Genomic DNA, 17306 nt, shown 5'->3' with positions numbered 1-17306 from the left:
GCAATGAAATGAGCACGTCACAATCTTCATGGAGATGGATCATGATTTAAGAAGACTGTCCTCTCATTAGTATCATGATGACAGCCACAAAGTTGAAAGTATCAAAAAAATATAAAATTCATCGACTTGGAATGTACATCTAGATTCCAGCCCCCGAATCACCTCACGTCTTATTGAACCTTGGAGCGAAAACTCGTTTCCTCCTATAATGTTATTAAAACCCACTCACCTAATAGCCTCTGGGCTACTTTGGAAATCCTTCACTTCATTAGTACTATCAAACCCATCACTCTCAATCAGCATCACCTCCTCGGTGCCAACCACTGCATCCTCGGAAGTCGACATAAACTTTGCTGGTCTAGCCTTTGAAGCAGCTTCATGGGTTCGATACGCAACCGACGAGTTTGGCGGAATCAACATCTTCAGTCGCAATCTTATGAACTCAATCTACTCTCGCACTGGAGGTAAACTGATTATTCGACTCGATGGTACATCCGCTGACTACAGGAAATACATACCAACACAATCCTCCCCCGTTCTCCCCATCGCCGAGCAAAACAATACTCAAAAATTTGTAGGGGTTAAGCATCGGTCCAAACTACTGGCCTTTGACGCACAATTTCCCAAATGCGAAATACATGGTTCAAGTGCCGTTTGCAACTACCAATATCAGTAAGACACTCCTCTGGGCTAAAACAGCTATTGAAAGCATTGGTCTTGAAAGTATTCACTCTATCCAAATTAAAAATGAGCCAAATGCATACAGTGATACCGTGGCCGGCACAGATGATGTATACCTCGGTCCACCAGCATGGCAAGGGACATTCACAAACGAAACCTATGTTCCTAATTTCACTCGATATGCCATAGCTATCAGAGCTGAACTCAATCTCCCAACCTACTTCTTCACTGCGTTCAATATAGGTCAAGAAGTCAGTGACCCATCTGAATCGGCATGGTTATTCGACGTGGAAACAATCTTCCATCTGGGCATAGATAATAATAGTACCTCTATGCAAGAGGTCACACATCACTATTACCAAAATAATGCCGGAACTGCAGCAGATCTTGCAACTGGTCTGATGAACATTACAACAACACATGCAAACCTCGATTACTTCCGTGACCATATCAACTATCTGAAAATAAACCATCCATCTATCCCATACGTTCTCAATGAGATAGGGAACTCTTTTGATTCGACAAATTCATACGCTTATCAAGCTCGTTTGGGGAGTGCTTTGTGGGCTGTAGATCTATACCTCTATGCTCTTAGTATAGGTGTATCGAGATTCAATTACCAGCAGACCATGCACGCAGGATTCAATCTCTGGCTACCTGTCCCCAGTGGTGATCTACAAGCGCAAGTCTTTGCAAATTACTATTCTCAGCCGTTTTTAGCAGACTTTATTGGGGATTCGGGGCAGACGATGGTAGCGAAGGTTAATATTGATGGTTCAAGTTCCGGTCCTTCTGGTGATGCTTATCTTGCAGCCTATGTGGCTTTTGATCAGGAGGTTGCGAAACGTGGTGATTGTGAATTTGGATTACTGGAATAAGACTTCTTCGGGGACAAGGCGTCCTGTTGCTGAAATTGGGATTCGGAGGTTGGGGAGTCAGAGTCAGCTTACGGTTACGCGGTTGAGTAGTCCTTATGGCGCTGGGGCTGGGGCGGATTTTATCACGTATGCTGGGAGTCAGTGGACGTATGAAAGTCTGGGGCTGGAGATGAAAGGAATTCGGAATGATACGAGTATTATTGTGGTACAAAATCCATGGAGTTGCGGACATTCGGGTGCCGAGCAGCGAGGCTGTTATTGTTTATTTATAGATATCGGCATCAAGAGTCCGGATACAAGAAGACTCGGACTTCCAAGGTTCGCACTGGCATGCAGCGAACTACTAGTAAAAGTTTGAAAAATATAATTTTTCGATTTCTAGTAGTGGTCTTGAACTCTTAGCATTTTAAATATGTGGAACTTGGACATGTGAAATATTGACACGAAGTTATTCATGAATATGGTCGGTCAACTGGTCAGATTTGGGTTACAACATTAGAACTTGAAGGCCGACTCACAACTTGAAGTGACCTGGGCAGAGAAAAGCAATTACTACTACCTATGTAGCAATGCCATCCCAAAACAGAATATGAGTTTGAACATTTGAATACTGTTGACTACATCATGTTTACTATAAAGTACTTGGAAAACTTGAAGTTTAACTCTGTAGAGGAAGAGTCTACAATTCGGATCACTTAAATGGTATGCCTCATCGCTATACAGGCTTATATTCATCATGCAAGGGCATTCATTAGGTCCCAGGAGGTCTAGTCATCTAAACGAAATTAAATCAAGAGTTCCGTAGCTGGGCATAGGCACCGTTTCCCAATATTGGCAAGCCTTTTGTTTTTGAAACTTGTGGCATTGTCCATCAAGCTCGGTTTACCCTTGGGAAGGGCTGTGCAGATACATAAAAAAACTGCTTCAGGCAAAAAAAAATAAAACAAATGGATCAACCATCCAAACTCCACCATCCTCCAATCAGAGGATGGACTGTATGCCACCAGCGGACGGCGCTGCAAATCATGAAACAAATCACAGGTTGACCTCGACACGGCCCTCGGCACCACCCTTCTGGAGAGTGGGCAGAAGGTAGGTGATGTCGTCCCAGGGGTGACGGTACAGACCGGTACGCAGACGCTTCTGGTCGAGGTAGTGGGCAATCAGACCAATGGAGCGACCCAGGACGAACAGACCGTTAAGGACACCCATGCGCAGGTAGTCCTCGGCCTCCTCGGGAGTGAAAGCACCGCAGTTGCGGAGCAGGTCAACGAAGCAGACAGCAACACAACCGTCGACGTTCAGGATCAGGTTGTCCTTCTTGGAGGTGGTGACAGTCTCAACGGCAATAGCGTAGTCGAGCAGCTTGGTGTTAGGGAAGTGCTTCTTGGCGAACTCCTTAACAAGCTCAACACGCAGATCGGGGTTGTTACGGGACTTGACCTTGTGGCCAATACCGGGAATGAGCTTGTTGGCCTTACGGGAAGAGTCAACGAAGTCACGGGGGCTCAGACCCTGGTCAAAGGCCTTGGTGAACTCCTCAGCGGCACCGTCCAGCGCACCACCGAAACGAGAACCAATGGTCAGCAGACCAGAGACCAGAGCACTGATCAGATCCTTACCGGCACGGGTGGTAATGATGGTGTTCATAGCACCAGAGACGGCGGGACCGTGATCGGCAGTAAGCATGAGAACCATCTCCAGGAACTTGCTGGCGTAGGTGGGCAGGCGGCGGCGGAACCACAGAAGAGACATGACACCACCAATACCGATCTCCTCACGGAAGACATCGGAAATGGGCATACCGGCGTAGAGCAGCTCCTGGCCACGGTCGTCGGAGATGGTGGAGATGAAGGCAGCGGGCTTACGGACGAGACCCAGCTCCTGGGCCCAAGAGTAGTCAATGGGGATCTTGGGGACAACGGGCTCAGCGGCGGGCACAATGACGCCCTTCTGGACCTCAGCGTCGTAGACGGACTTGAGGAGCTCGGGGAGGTCCTCGAAGGTCTCGGGAACGTGGATACCGGCCTCACGCATGGCCTTGTTCTTGAAGACAGCGGTCTCAAGCTGAGAGTTGGCGGAGGCACCGGCGTGACCGAACTGAACCTCGGTCTTGAACATGCTAGCGCAAGTACCAATGGCCCAAGCAACAATGGGCTTGGTGATGATGCCGTTCTTGACGGCCTCGATCACGCGGTACTCCTCAACACCACCGACCTCACCCAGCAGAACTAGGATCTTGCACTCAGGCTCAGCCTGGTAACGGAGCAAGTGGTCGATGAAAGTGGTACCGGGGTAACGGTCACCACCAATGGCAACACCCTCGTAGACACCGTCGGTGTTCTGGGAGATAATGTTGTTCAACTCGTTGGACATACCACCGGACTTGGAGACGTAACCGACGGAACCCTTGCGGTAGAGCTTGGAGGCAACAATGTTGTCCATCATACCACCGGTGTTACCGATCTTGAACGCACCAGGCTTGATACCACCGACGGTGGCGGGACCGATGATCGTGATACCCTTCTCCTGAGCGGCAACCAGGATCTCACGAGCACGCTAATGTTTGAGTTAGCTTTTGCATTCTTTGACTCCCAATTGCAATTCGGATTTACTTACACGCTCGGGGACACCCTCAGCAATGATGGCAATAGAGCGGATCTGGGGGAACTGCATCAACTCCATGGTGGACTGGTAGACGGAACGGGAAGAGGCGAAGTTGACAACGGTGTCAACGTCAGGGTGCTTGGCGAAGGCCTTCTCGGTGTCCTGGTAGACAGGGAGAAGGGTCTCGCTGGTGCCCCAGTACATCTTGCTGACGAACTGGCCACCGAAAGTGTAGATGATACCGGCGACGGAGGGAGTGGTACGCTTGCAAATGAAGTCAAAGTCGAGCATGCCCTGCACGGCTCGGGGTTGCATGCCACTATCATGATGGTCAATTCTTCGATTGTTCGATTGTTCAATTGTTCAATTGAATCATCTCCCCCATGGTATCAGGGGGAAATTGAGTGGTCTTGTGGAGGGAATGCCCCTCACGTGGGGGACTTTTGCGGGACTTACTATACGAAGCATCGTGTCTTGTTGTGGAAAAGGGCGTGGTTAAGGGGAGAGAGGACACGGCTAGGAGGGTTGAAGCGGGTAATGTTGTCGTTGGCAGACTGGTTGCCGTTGCTGGCAGCCGAAAGAGAGGTTGAAGGCATGATGAATCTGTATGATGTGTTAAGGTGAGGTTTTTTTTGAGGGACCGAATATTTCACGGCGAGTTGATATTATAAAAGAAGAGATAGAACATACGTATTTGTGCAAAACACCCGCTATGTGAAGGAATTGAGAGAAGAGAAGAGAAGAGAAGGAGGACCAGAGGGGAAAAAAAGCTGCGGGGCCAGAGTACTCGCAGATACGGTGTACAGCTCCTCCCGTGGGAGCTCAACAGTTCCCCAAAGTACCGGGTATCGATGATACTTGTGGGCTCCACTTGGATCAGCGGGGCGGTATTGATTACAGTGTATTATTACATTGATTTAACCCCCACCAAAGTCTACTTCTATAAAGGGTCTATTTTTTATCTATTATAGAAGATATAATTGATATAAATAGAGTAAAAATGATGAAAACAAACTGATCAATTGATGAATTCTACTATTAATATATTCATAGAATCATGATGACTTGTATTTCTCATCTAGGATAGACTGATTATACCAGTATCGTTTCATCATCATCATCGTCTACATGTACACTAGGGCTGCCTGAATAGAATTAATTTCGGATTCCGGCCAACATTGAACAAAGTGGAACTATTAAACTAATCAGATTAGTATACATGTCCAAAAAGCAATTTCATCAAATAATTTACACAAATCAAGTTCTAACATATTCAATTAATTTAAAATAGCGGTATCGGTTCTTCAGTGCAATCATCCTTGTACAGTGCTCAAGTTTACTCTGTGTATGTATAGTGGCTGTAATCCCAACATACCCCACCTCATAACTCACAGCTCTTTTTTCTCTCAACAGCCGGTGGATCCCTCCCCTCAATTCTACGCTGTAATCTCCAGCACAACTTTTTTCCTTGTACGCCGTATTCTCCAGTCTTAGTCTTTTTTCTTTCCCCCCCTCTAAGCTTTGGGTCTTCTAAAAGTTCTCTTCCTTCTCTCCTTCTTCACACTCCATATTCCCCTTCACACATACAATCATGTCCGCCAAGTCCATTCTCGAGGCCGATGGTAAGGCCATCCTCAACTACCACCTTACTCGCGCTCCCGTTATCAAGCCTACTCCTCTTCCTGCTTCCTCGACACACAACCCTCCTCCTCGCCTCGCCTCTCTCCACTTCCCCGAAGACAAGACTGTCAAGGATGTCCTCGACCAGGCCGAGATTACCTACCCTTGGTTGTTGACCCCCGGCTCCAAGTTCGTCGCTAAGCCCGATCAATTGATCAAGCGCCGTGGAAAGAGCGGTCTGCTCTGCCTGAACAAGACCTGGGCCGAGGCTCGTGAGTGGATTGATGCTCGTGCCACCAAGGATGTCCTGGTTGAGACCGTCACCGGTGTCCTCCGTCAGTTCCTCGTTGAGCCTTTCGTGCCCCACCCTCAGGAGACTGAGTACTACATTAACATTAACTCCGTTCGTGAGGTAAGTGCTACTTGCAATTGGAGAAAGCTTCCCGAGTTTGTATGCAATTGAGAATTGACAAACTAACATAATCTTTCCAGGGCGACTGGATCCTCTTCACCCACGAGGGTGGTGTCGATGTCGGTGATGTTGACGCTAAGGCCGAGAAGCTGCTTATTCCCGTCAACCTGAAGAACTTCCCCTCCAACGAGGAGATCGCCGCTGCCCTGCTGAGCAAGGTCCCCAAGGGCGTCCACAATGTCCTGGTTGACTTCATCTCTCGCCTGTACGCCGTCTACGTCGACTGCCAATTCACCTACCTGGAGATCAACCCTCTGGTTGTCATCCCCAACGCCGATGCCACCTCCGCCGACGTTCACTTCCTCGATCTGGCTGCCAAGCTCGACCAGACTGCTGAGTTCGAGTGTGGTACCAAGTGGGCTGTCGCTCGTAGCCCCGCCGCTCTGGGTCTCCCCGTTCTTGCCTCCACCGACGGCAAGGTCAACATCGACGCTGGTCCGCCGATGGAGTTCCCCGCCCCCTTCGGTCGTGAGCTGAGCAAGGAGGAGAAGTTCATCTCCGACATGGACGCCAAGACCGGTGCTTCCCTGAAGCTGACTGTCCTCAACTCCAACGGTCGTGTCTGGACCCTTGTTGCTGGTGGTGGTGCTTCCGTCGTCTACGCCGATGCCATTGCCTCCGCTGGTTTCGTTTCCGAGCTGGCTAACTACGGAGAGTACTCCGGTGCTCCCACCGAGACCCAGACCTACAACTACGCCAAGACCGTTCTGGACTTGATGCTGCGTGCTCCTCAGCACCCCGAGGGTAAGGTCCTCTTCATTGGTGGTGGTATTGCCAACTTCACCAACGTTGCCAGCACTTTCAAGGGTGTCATCCGTGCCATCCGTGACGTTGCCCCTGTCCTCGTTGAGCACAAGGTCCAGATCTGGGTCCGTCGTGCTGGTCCCAACTACCAGGAGGGTCTCAAGAACATCAAGGCCGCCGGTATCGAGCTCGGCCTCGACATGCACGTCTACGGTCCCGAGATGCACGTCTCCGGCATCGTGCCTCTGGCTCTCCAGGGCAAGAAGACCGATGTCAAGGAATTCGGCGTATAAATGTGAATCGGGTTTTGTTTTGGGAATTTGGGTCCTCTTGTTTGTTATTTCTTGCAGCGTTGCGCCTCCCCTTCGTTGCATGTGGGTTTGTGTGTGGTATAATGCATGGCATGATATGAATTTTGCGGGATGATGCCACCCCGCGGGGTTGCCGGGCTGAGAACACAGTCCTCATCCCACGGCGTCTGTTCTAAGTTTTGCTGGTCAAGGGTTTGGCGTTTATTGCTTGCCCGGACAAAAGGAAAAAGAAAAAATCAAAAACAGACCAGATGCTTTGGTGCCGACGTACATGATTAGATTTCCTTTATGTTCACCTTTCCCGGGGGATTTTAGATGATTTCCCATCGGATAATACAGTGATGATACGAACACTTCTTGATCCGTAAATCAGAATAGCTAAAGCTCTTTGCCCAAGTAGTTATAACTATCTCAAGTCTTATAATGCTGCCCAACCTACCAGAGGGTCCAGATGATAACACACCTGGGCATTCGTAGATATGCCAAGAGGCAGCTATATTTGATATCGGCATGCTCAATATCATATTCATTCAGTTAACTTTTTGGACCAAATCTATCTAAAGGGTCGCTAGTATCAACAATATTTAGATAGGAATGTTAGTAGCCCTAAGTGCCAGCCGTGAAGAAGTAAATATCAAAAATACCCGTATGTATCCAAAACCAAAAATACAATATATACGACTCCACCAGAGCTTCCCCGGATTCACGTAAAATAGAACCCACCGATCTAGAGCCTGATCGCCAGGAACACCCGATCAAAGAAAGATAAGGTAGGGACCGTGCTTGAATATCTCATTGTGCGTGGGTTGCGTGGTTGGACCGAGGGTGTGGACGTGCTTCCGCTGCTCCGAGACTGGATCCGGGCGAGCGGGAGGCTGGGGAGGCTGGGAGATTGATAACGGTGGCTATGGCTAACCATTTCTGGAAAGAGGTCTTGAGATGATAAGATAGTTAAAAGCTGGAGATGTGGGATTGTGATAATTGAATCTTGCGTGTTTGTTTGGTGTAGCTGACACCTGGGAGGTAAGGGTTCAGGTTTATGCTGATACGCGTGCATACACATGCATGTATTCTGTGTCTTGTGCTAGCTCGATAAATGAGAGCCAGCGGTCTGAGATTCAAGGTCGGATCATGATACATGGGGCTAGTGATGCACAAACATCAATTGGTAACTTATAGGAATGCATTGCTTTTTGAATAAGCTGGGTATAGATAATAAAAAAATAACGCAAACTTTGATCCGTGCTAGACGCCATCTGGTCTATGAATACATTCTTTCACGCGTTCATCGGAGTTATAAGTATAGATCAATGGAACTGGATATCACCTTTTTGGTGCTTCGATATCAAACGGCTTCCCGAATCCCACTGCCAGTACTTCTGGCCGAATAGTTCCACGAGAGCTCGATCGGGAAGAACCACGCGGAAGTCGAGTGCGATGATTCAGGCTGCTACCACCCGATCCACCTAAGATGGTCAATCAGTATCAATTCCACTTATGGTGTCACTTGATATCACTACTCACGGTTTCTCGTCCACGAGGCTGGCCAAAGTGGAGGGCCCATTGAGGTATCTTTAACAGGGGTCTTGCTCACACGGTTGGAGCGGGATGAGCTACCTGAGCCAGCTGAGCCACTTTTTTGGTATAGGTGTAATTGCTCAACTCCATCAGCGTCCACGGGGAAAGATGTTCTTGGCACAGATATTGTTGAAACAGACTCTCTTGAAGAAGATGTTCTTGGGAAAGATGTTTGTGGAATGTTCGGAAGGCTTGGGGCGTATGACGATCCCGATGGGGTGGCTACAGTAGGTTGACCACTTCGTGAGGAGTTGGTTTTCAGAGTTTTGGTCACAGAGTTGGCAGCTGCAGTCTCCATTTGAGAGTGTAATGTGCGTGCCTTGAGCAAGTTGTACAGAGTTGTCATCTGAGATAGCTTTTTGGACTTTTCGCGGTACTGATCAACAAGCTCTTGGTTCTTCTTTTTCAGTTCCTCCTGTGATGCTTGCAGATCTAGATATCTTGAAGTTAGTTCTTCATTCATTGGTTGCCATATCTCAAAATAAGATACCTGAGACCTTCTTGCGAAGGCTGAAAATTTCTGAGTTGGCGTTGGAGGCAGCCTTATCCGTCTCAGTTTTAAGACCAGTATACTTCTCGGTGAAGTTCTTGCTCACAAACTCTTGATAGCATCTAGATTCCAGTCGGTCAGCTTTTGTCATACGGGATAGGATTCATCTTCAACGGACGGACTTACATCTCTTGTGTACTTTGATATGCCCAGAACCCCAACGCACGGCCCGCGCACTCCATGATGGTGTAAGGGTCGAGGCCACTTAGCACACTGGTCTTATAATCCTCTGTTGGGCTCAAGACTGTGACAACCGCATCATCAGGGTTTGAAAGGCCCGTCTGGCATGCAGGGCACCGACGTTTCTGGATGGAGGAGTGAGAGAGCCCTGAGCCATCTGCGCACCCAAGGCAGAAGATGTGACTAACACCCGTCAGTCTCTATGGCTCTGGTAATATGTGAATCAACTTACGAGCAAGTTGTGACAACGGCCTTATCTCTCAATTTTGAACGGCAAGTGAGAGCATTGCATCGCATATAGTGATCCATGGTGGACTTGTTTTAAGGAGGTAGGAAGAGGAGAAGAATTGGGGAAATGGTTTGGCTGCAAAAAAGTGCCCGCCTTTATCCAACATCTATGGATAATATCTTCATGAATCTATTTTTAAGCCACAAAACACCTGGTATATTCAACCCTGAAAGAATAAAACATAATGCAGAATAATCACGCTAAAAGAAAAATGTATTTCCTTCTGCATCCCGCCGGGTTGAACTCATCTTTTCTTCGAATTCCTTGCCTGGTTCATACTCATTCCAAAGACTTGCTGGGTAAATGTGCTTGTTTCTTTCATACCAGCGACGATCTACAACTTTAGTCTCTGCAGAGTCTTTGTCTTCGCCCTCCAGCTGCTGATCGCTCGGTCGGAACAAAGGATTGTCGTCTGATCGCTCTGGCGGAGGCTTGTTTGAGTAGTCGAACAGTAGCCCTCCTGTCTTGGAGAAGCTAGACACACGGTTGGAGATGAAATAGTAAAATTCATAATGCTATGTTCAGTTAGATAAATAATCACGGATGCCACTGGGGGAAAGAGGTACTCACATGGGGAACAATGATATTGCCCTTTACAAGCATCAGGTCATCAACACTGATTCTGGCCCATTCTCGACGACTGTCCTTGCGCGCCTTGGCTGCTCCACTAGCACCGCGGACACCCAGCTCAGCGCCGACCTTACGGCATCGATCTAAAAACAGCCATACATGGTCTCCTTTCTTGACCTTGACCGACCCGGCAGGTATGCTTGTGCCATCGAAGAATACAAATGGGATAAGGATTTCCGTGTTCTTGATAGCCTCCTGCATGACCAAAAACTCCTTGCGAAGCGTATCACGAGCTTGCGCCTCAGCTTCTATCGCCGCCTTGGTCTGGGCCTTTGGTGGAGGCGGCGCATTTGGGTTTGCCTTCATGCGAACAGCTGCTGATTTTGCGCTTTCTTCGGCTGGTGTCTTTGAGCCGGAGCGGGAAATGCTGGACTCGCGTGGTGTTGCTGCTGAATCCTCCCCGGTCTCCTCCTCGTCATCGCCAAAGGACAGCTTGCTCTTGGCAAGAGCCTTCTTCTTTTTCTTCTTGGGAGGTCCATCACTTCGAGGCGTTGACGATCTGTTAACCCAGTGGAGAATCGATTAGCTTATGTGTTAAGCAGAAAAGAAGTCGTGGGATAGAGAGGCCCTTGGCTTACCCGTCAGTTATCTCGCCTGTGGAAGGAGTTGCACTTCTTGAAATACCAGATGCCAATCTTCCTAGCGACTTGTCATGCGCCTCGCGCTCTTTCTGCTCCAAGACCTCGGCGCGTCGCTTGCGAAAGTCCGATAGATGCACTAAGCCGACGGTTTGCGACTTGAGCATATCCTCCGCAGAGGTGGCCTGGCCCTTGAAGGACCGCTGGTTGGAGGTTCCACTCTCCTGGTCTGCCATGTTGTGCGCAAGATTAATTCACACGGCTCGAAGGTGGTTGTCAAGAATAGATGAGTTGATTCAAAATGTTGAATATCGCCATCTCAATGTTCATGGCGGATTGCACGTGACCTACTATCAGCTCTGCTTGGTACAGATAAGATGTTGCTAAACACTTCCAATTGACTGTCAAATTTTCTATTCAATTTCTGAATTTGTGTATAAAGATGATTTTTCTTATTATGAAATTTGATAGCCATGTCTATAGCCCTAATATGTAGATAACACGGGGCTTCAAGTTCCAATTCACTACTCCTAGTCTGTACCTAGTAGAGCATGACTTGTGAGCACTTGAGCACTAGTATATATTCACTGTCAGTGGCATTCACCTACAGCCGGACAATAGCATTCACTCTGCTTCAACTCCTCCCCATATTCAAAGACGTTGGAACTTGAAAATTTTATCCTCTAAAAAATTTCATCTTTTACCATTCAAAAGACCCTTGAACAAAACTTTGGACCGGAAATCCAGTCTACGCCAATCTTCCAAGTGGTTGAACTTCCAGCTCAAAGCGGCAAGCCAGGTGCAAACACTCCAAACTCACATTTACCTGCGGAGGATTAAGTCACCAGTCGCGCGGTGATTTCTACACCAAAAACATTCAAATTAAATGTCAATCACAATGGAAGACGAAGAGGATGATTTCTACGACCCTGCTGACACGGTGACACCGAGCCAAGCACCAAATAACACCCAGGATGCAGCTTTGAGTCAACCAGTTGAGGAGGATTTCGATGAAGAAGAGGAGGAGGAGTCTGACGAGGTTCGATTCCAATTGCTGCCCTCTGTTTGTCGCACACTGAACAACTTGCTAATGAAGGATTAGGATGATTTCAATATTATTACAGAGGCCCCTGCCGACGCACCTCCACCAGAGATGTAAGACCCCAAGCTGTGCGCTCCATGAGCATATTCATATTACTCTTTGCTAATCCTTGAAGCTCTCATCCACGCCATGCAAGCTTACGACAAGATCCGCAACGACCTACTTCTGCAGATTCATCGGCGGTCTCTAAATCAGCAACCCCTTCTGCTACACCTCGTCCCGATGCCCCGACACAGCTCCCTGGAACCGGCTCGGTAGCGCCTGGGAAACCTGCCATGCCCCAGAACCAAAAGCCAGGCTCCTCTTATCCAGCTATCCACACCTCTACCATTGACATCAATGGAAACCCCGTTCACCCGTCGACCGGCAAGACCATCATGGCTACAGACATGGACTCAGATTTCCCGGCAGATGACAAGCCCTGGCGGCGGCCAGGCTCGGATATCTCTGACTACTTCAACTACGGCTTCGATGAGTTCACATGGGTTAGCTATTGCCTGAAACAACAGGAGGTGCGCAAGGAGGTTGGCGACCAGAAGCGACAGATGGACGATATGCAGTCTTTCTTGGGAATGGGAATGCCTCCCATGCCTGGTGGACCTCCTGGTCCCGGTGCCCCTGGAAGTGGCCCACCTGCTATGCCTGGCATGCCCGGTATGCCTGATATGTCACCCGATATGATGCAGCAGATGCTTCAGGGCATGATGGCTCAGGGCATTGACCCCTCTAATATGGACCCGATGACCTTCATGCAGAGCGCACAGGCGATGATGGGCGGTCAACCTGGCGGTCCTCAGGGCCAACCAGGTTTTGGAGGTCAGGGACAGGGCCAAGGATTTGGACAACAAAGTCAAGGTCAAATGGGATACGGAGGCTACGATCAACGCGGTAATTATGGAGGCCGGGGACGTGGACGGAGGTGGTAGCTTTCGTTCTAGCTTAGCAGTTCTCATATCATCTTTTATGTGGATTCCGGGTCAAAGGATGGACACTGGCGTTTTATAACAAATGAATTATTGATTCTAGCCTTTAGTTTTGCATTTTCCTGCCTCTTTGTACCTTGAAATTGATTGCGAATCTTGTATTCGGGAGAACGGAGCTGTTTACGGAGTACCGGGATGCTATTGATGATATAGAGAATCATTTTAAGGAAATAGCTTGTCTGTCCTGGCATGAGCTTAGAACCAGTAAAGAGTACTATCTATCAGTAATTTCACTATTCAAGTCGGAATAGGTGACTATGTAATATCCAATTGTCCTTGATGCCGAAGTGTGTAATCGGGATTCTCCCTCGGGACAAGCTACGGGTCTTGGCATTCTGGAAATTTCTCGCGGCGAAACTCCAGATCTTCCTCCCCCGGACATTTCCTCTTCCCTTCTCCATCCCACGTACATCACTTCTTGGCCTCACGACTTCTTTCTCCATCACAATGGTACGTTTTTAGTTGAATTACACCCAGTTTATCACTTCAATTTCCATTTCAAGCTTGATATCGAGCATTACTTGTGTTGAAGTCCTCCCGCGCATTTTTTCTCTCTTTCCCGGACCCAACTCAACAAATCCTAACTCAACACCCCCTCTCCCTTAATCAACATGCTAATTTCAATCTTAATAGTCTATCCTCCGTAACATCAAGAACCTCACCCCCCCTCCTGGACCGTGTCCTGGTCCAGCGCATCAAGCCCGAGACCAAGACTGCCTCCGGTATCTTCCTCCCTGAGAGCAGTGTCAAGGAGCAGAACGAGGCCAAGGTTCTCGCCGTCGGCCCCGGTGCCTTCGACAAGGATGGCAAGCGCCTTCCCATGGGTGTTACCTCCGGCGACAAGGTCCTGATCCCCATGGTAAGTTGACTCTCAATGCTGTCCCGAGCTCTTCCGCGTCTGGCATCCCAGCGCGTCAGCTCTATTCATATACCCAATTGATACTAATTAATTTCTTCTATAGTTCGGTGGCAGCCCCATCAAGGTTGGCGAGGAGGAGTTCACCCTTTTCCGTGACTCTGAGTATGTTTCCAACCCGACTAATGTTCAATACATCCGAGCCTTGAATAACGCTAACATGCCATACAGGATCCTTGCCAAGATCAGCGAGTAAATTGCTGAAAAGCATTTATCTAACTCTGTCTTCCGCCTCCTCCTTATCTGAATGCTTGCTCGTCTGCCCAATCGGCGGAAAGGAATGCATCCAGCGTGTACTATATCGAAGCGAAGTCACGAGCTCGACCACTCTCAACGATCTCAAGAACAAAACCTACAAAAATAATTAAAATACCTCTCCGGGGTTCAGGGTGCATGTCAAATAGGCTGTATCCTGACCTCATGTTCACCTTTGCATACTACTGAGTTTTTGAAGCGCTGGATTGGCCTTGGGTCTTGCATGTCTTTGTCCAATGTATTATTAAAACCAATCTCAACTTGTCTTGTCCGTGTCTGTGCTGGCGGACAGTTGATAATTCTATGACCATCTCCTCTCTACAGCCTCCTTTATTTCGATGATCTACAGGAGAGTTAAACTTAACTTGTACTTTCTCCACATAACACCATTGAAGATATCATTCATATCGTTATCGCACACTGAGCTGTTAGCTAGAACTGCTTCACAAAGAATAAGACCGGTATGTTGAGTTGAAATCAAGATCATCCTCCTGCTCATCGTAAATATCCAGGAGATTTTCTTCCAAGTACAGTAGCAAATGTTCCCCCAAAAGTAGCTGGAAACGACTCATTCGTTCGTGATAACCCATTTTCAAGAACATGCTACAAGCAGACTCCGGATCCACTGCCCCCCGAGAAAGACTGCACGAGACACTTACACGCCCGCCAGCCTCAAGGATATCAAGAACGACCCTTGCGGCATAAGGATTCAGACCCACGTTTCGAAGACACAATTCCCAACGCGTTTCATCTTCTCTAAGGAGTGAAGGAACGGAAACCGATTCAAAGACCTCGTCCAATGATGATGAAGTTGGCGGAATATGAATTGGCAGTAGCCCCGAACTCGCTATCGTCGCGAGGACTATTGTCAACTCTGCTATTTTCTCCGGAATAGCAGGAGTATGAACAAGGGCTATGTCTGTCTTGAAGAAGCGACAAAAGTCGTTCATGGAGGCGATTGCGTCATGTGTAAATTTGTCAAGTCGTAGTTGTCGATCTGACAAGGCGGGTTCATTTGGATTGGTCATGAAGTTTGAAGTTGGATGACTGACCAGTACGTGGAGAGTTTTGTATCGTGAGGCTAGACGCGCGATACGCTCTCGGAGAGGGGATGTGACGTTTGGGGTGTTTCGGATTTCGGGATCCCTGGGACCGTGGCCAGGGAGATAGAGCTGAGTGAGATCTTGAGCAGTTGCGAGGATGATACCGACAGATGGGGCGATGATAAGATCGGCTTCTGGAGGTATCTCGGAGAAATCCCAATTCGACTTTCTTGGGACTGGTATGTTTGTTTTGATAGGCTTTGGCCATGGGGTGTATTCTCGATAGAGGAGCTTTGGTGGATCGTCTTGCTGCTCTAAAGATTGGACGAGAGGGAGATTGGTTCTGAGAAGGTCTGCTGATAAGAAAATGGCCAAAGGCACGTCCGCTCCATATGTAATAGATGTGGATGGAGTGTCAAGACGCATAAGTTGATATGAGGTGCCGGTATCACTAACTTGATTAGTGGTCTCGGAGGGGGTTGAGTCTGATTGTTTTTGCCCAGAATCCATGAAGACGTCAGAGGAGAATGGAGGATTGCTTGAAGACTCAGTAGAGGTATTAAGGCCTCTTGTCTCCATGAATTTCGATAGGGAACCAAGTCCCATGGTAAGTGAGGCTGGGTTGATTGAGCTTTCATGCGATCCAGATACGGAGCTTTGACGTGGTTGATTGCCAATCGCAGTGTCTTTGAGCGAAGGCATCTCACAATCAAGAGTCATCTCGTTTACCTCAAGTGCAACATGAGCTGAGCTGATGTTGTCCTTTGTTGAATCTGGGAAAAAGTGGTTTGATACCGTATTGGATTTTTTGTTGTCTAGTGTGTCTGGACTTGAGTCTGGTGTGTTGACAGGTTCGCCTGAAGTCTTCACAGAGCCTACTTGGGTGGTGTCTCTGGCACGTGTCAAAAGGTCAGATGAGACTGCTGTTTCAAATGGTAGAAATGGGATGGGGGCGTGGATGGGGTTGGATGTATCATGTGAAGTGGTGAACTCAGGTACGAGGGGAAGATCACTGGGACAAACGAGCTCCGACTGGGATGCTTTAGCTTCTTGCCCTTTGACTGAATTAGAAAGAAAATACCTTGTGCATCTTTAGCAGCTGATGGAACATTGATTTCACACCTGTTTCCAACGGGATGGCATTGGACTGCGGTTCTGTTTCAAACGGGTCGGCACCGCACCGAACTGCAGTATCTAACAGGCTGACACTGTGCCGTGCTTTAGACATAAGTGCGAGGGAAGAAAAGCCAGCAATCAGTTTTTTTGGCTCAAAATTATCATCATATGTTGTCTTGCTTTCCTGCACCCCTTCAGGCGGGAGAAGATCTTGACGTAGGAAAAGTGGCAGCTTTGTTGTAAGGAGCTCTGTAGAATCAACCCCCAACCCGGTCTTGGAAAAGGTGGTGCGCAAGTTGTCCTCGTCATGTTCAGTATCCATTGGGCCCCCAGATTGCGGTGTGAAGGAGAGATCTAATGAAGGAAGAGTCTTGGTCCAGTTTATCTGTGGTTGAGCTCTCATATGTCTCTGTGTTGCGCACAGAGCATACGCAGATTCTTGATCGAGACCTAGCTTCTGTGATTCAACCTTCGTGGTTTGCCCAGAAAAGAAGCCCTGATATTTCTTTGGAAATCCGTTGCAATCAAAGTCGGGCTGGCAAAACTGGTCATATTCAACGAAAATTGACGTTACTTCAACCTCAGATGGGTGGCTGGCAAAACCTCGGGATTGGGCATATTTTAAAAGGCGGGAATTGTTTGTTGGGAGATCCATCTTGACTTTAGGGACAAAGAAAAGACCGTATGAAATAAGATGATTGAGAGGGAAATTAGAAGAGAGACAGTGGGGATGTGGGATTAATGTGAAGTAACGCGCTCGCCTAAAAAGTGCG

At 48.2% G+C, this 17306-nt stretch overlaps 6 protein-coding genes across 6 annotated transcripts; 3 read left to right on the top strand and 3 right to left on the bottom strand.

Annotated features, from left to right (window-relative positions):
- Window positions 1-638: 638 nt before the first annotated feature.
- On the top strand, window positions 639-1559 carry N7483_011847 (uncharacterized protein; the record flags this gene model as incomplete). Its single annotated transcript, XM_057095274.1, has 1 exon — window positions 639-1559. The coding sequence occupies one exon, from the start codon at window positions 639-641 to the stop codon at window positions 1557-1559; it is 921 nt and encodes a 306-aa protein (XP_056941245.1).
- Window positions 1560-2594: 1035 nt separating this feature from the next.
- N7483_011846 (uncharacterized protein) lies at window positions 2595-4762 on the bottom strand (the record flags this gene model as incomplete). Its single annotated transcript, XM_057095273.1, has 3 exons — window positions 2595-4118; window positions 4179-4485; window positions 4623-4762. The coding sequence occupies 3 exons, from the start codon at window positions 4760-4762 to the stop codon at window positions 2595-2597; spliced, it is 1971 nt and encodes a 656-aa protein (XP_056941244.1).
- Window positions 4763-5757: 995 nt separating this feature from the next.
- Window positions 5758-7295, top strand: aclA (putative ATP citrate lyase subunit (Acl); the record flags this gene model as incomplete). The annotated part of the gene is made up of 2 exons (XM_057095272.1): window positions 5758-6198; window positions 6279-7295. The coding sequence occupies 2 exons, from the start codon at window positions 5758-5760 to the stop codon at window positions 7293-7295; spliced, it is 1458 nt and encodes a 485-aa protein (XP_056941243.1).
- Window positions 7296-8829: 1534 nt separating this feature from the next.
- On the bottom strand, window positions 8830-11354 carry N7483_011844 (uncharacterized protein; the record flags this gene model as incomplete). Its single annotated transcript, XM_057095271.1, has 5 exons — window positions 8830-9323; window positions 9382-9482; window positions 10235-10425; window positions 10481-11039; window positions 11119-11354. 5 exons carry the CDS (start codon window positions 11352-11354, stop codon window positions 8830-8832), a joined length of 1581 nt encoding a protein of 526 aa, XP_056941242.1.
- A 662-nt stretch (window positions 11355-12016) lies between these two features.
- Window positions 12017-14315, top strand: fip1 (cleavage polyadenylation factor subunit FIP1; the record flags this gene model as incomplete). The annotated part of the gene is made up of 6 exons (XM_057095270.1): window positions 12017-12157; window positions 12221-12273; window positions 12336-13142; window positions 13837-14062; window positions 14166-14224; window positions 14291-14315. 6 exons carry the CDS (start codon window positions 12017-12019, stop codon window positions 14313-14315), a joined length of 1311 nt encoding a protein of 436 aa, XP_056941241.1.
- Window positions 14316-14817: 502 nt separating this feature from the next.
- N7483_011842 (uncharacterized protein) lies at window positions 14818-17188 on the bottom strand (the record flags this gene model as incomplete). The annotated part of the gene is made up of 2 exons (XM_057095269.1): window positions 14818-16478; window positions 16540-17188. 2 exons carry the CDS (start codon window positions 17186-17188, stop codon window positions 14818-14820), a joined length of 2310 nt encoding a protein of 769 aa, XP_056941240.1.
- Window positions 17189-17306: the final 118 nt, after the last annotated feature.

Source organism: Penicillium malachiteum, assembly GCF_028827825.1.
Source record: "Penicillium malachiteum strain IBT 17515 chromosome Unknown utg000005l:1.0-9002435.0:326005.0-9005861.0, whole genome shotgun sequence".
Classification (NCBI taxonomy): Eukaryota; Fungi; Ascomycota; class Eurotiomycetes; order Eurotiales; family Aspergillaceae; genus Penicillium; species Penicillium malachiteum.
The sequence above is the reverse complement of the archived record's forward strand: the minus strand, read 5'-3'. Positions and strand labels throughout refer to the sequence as shown.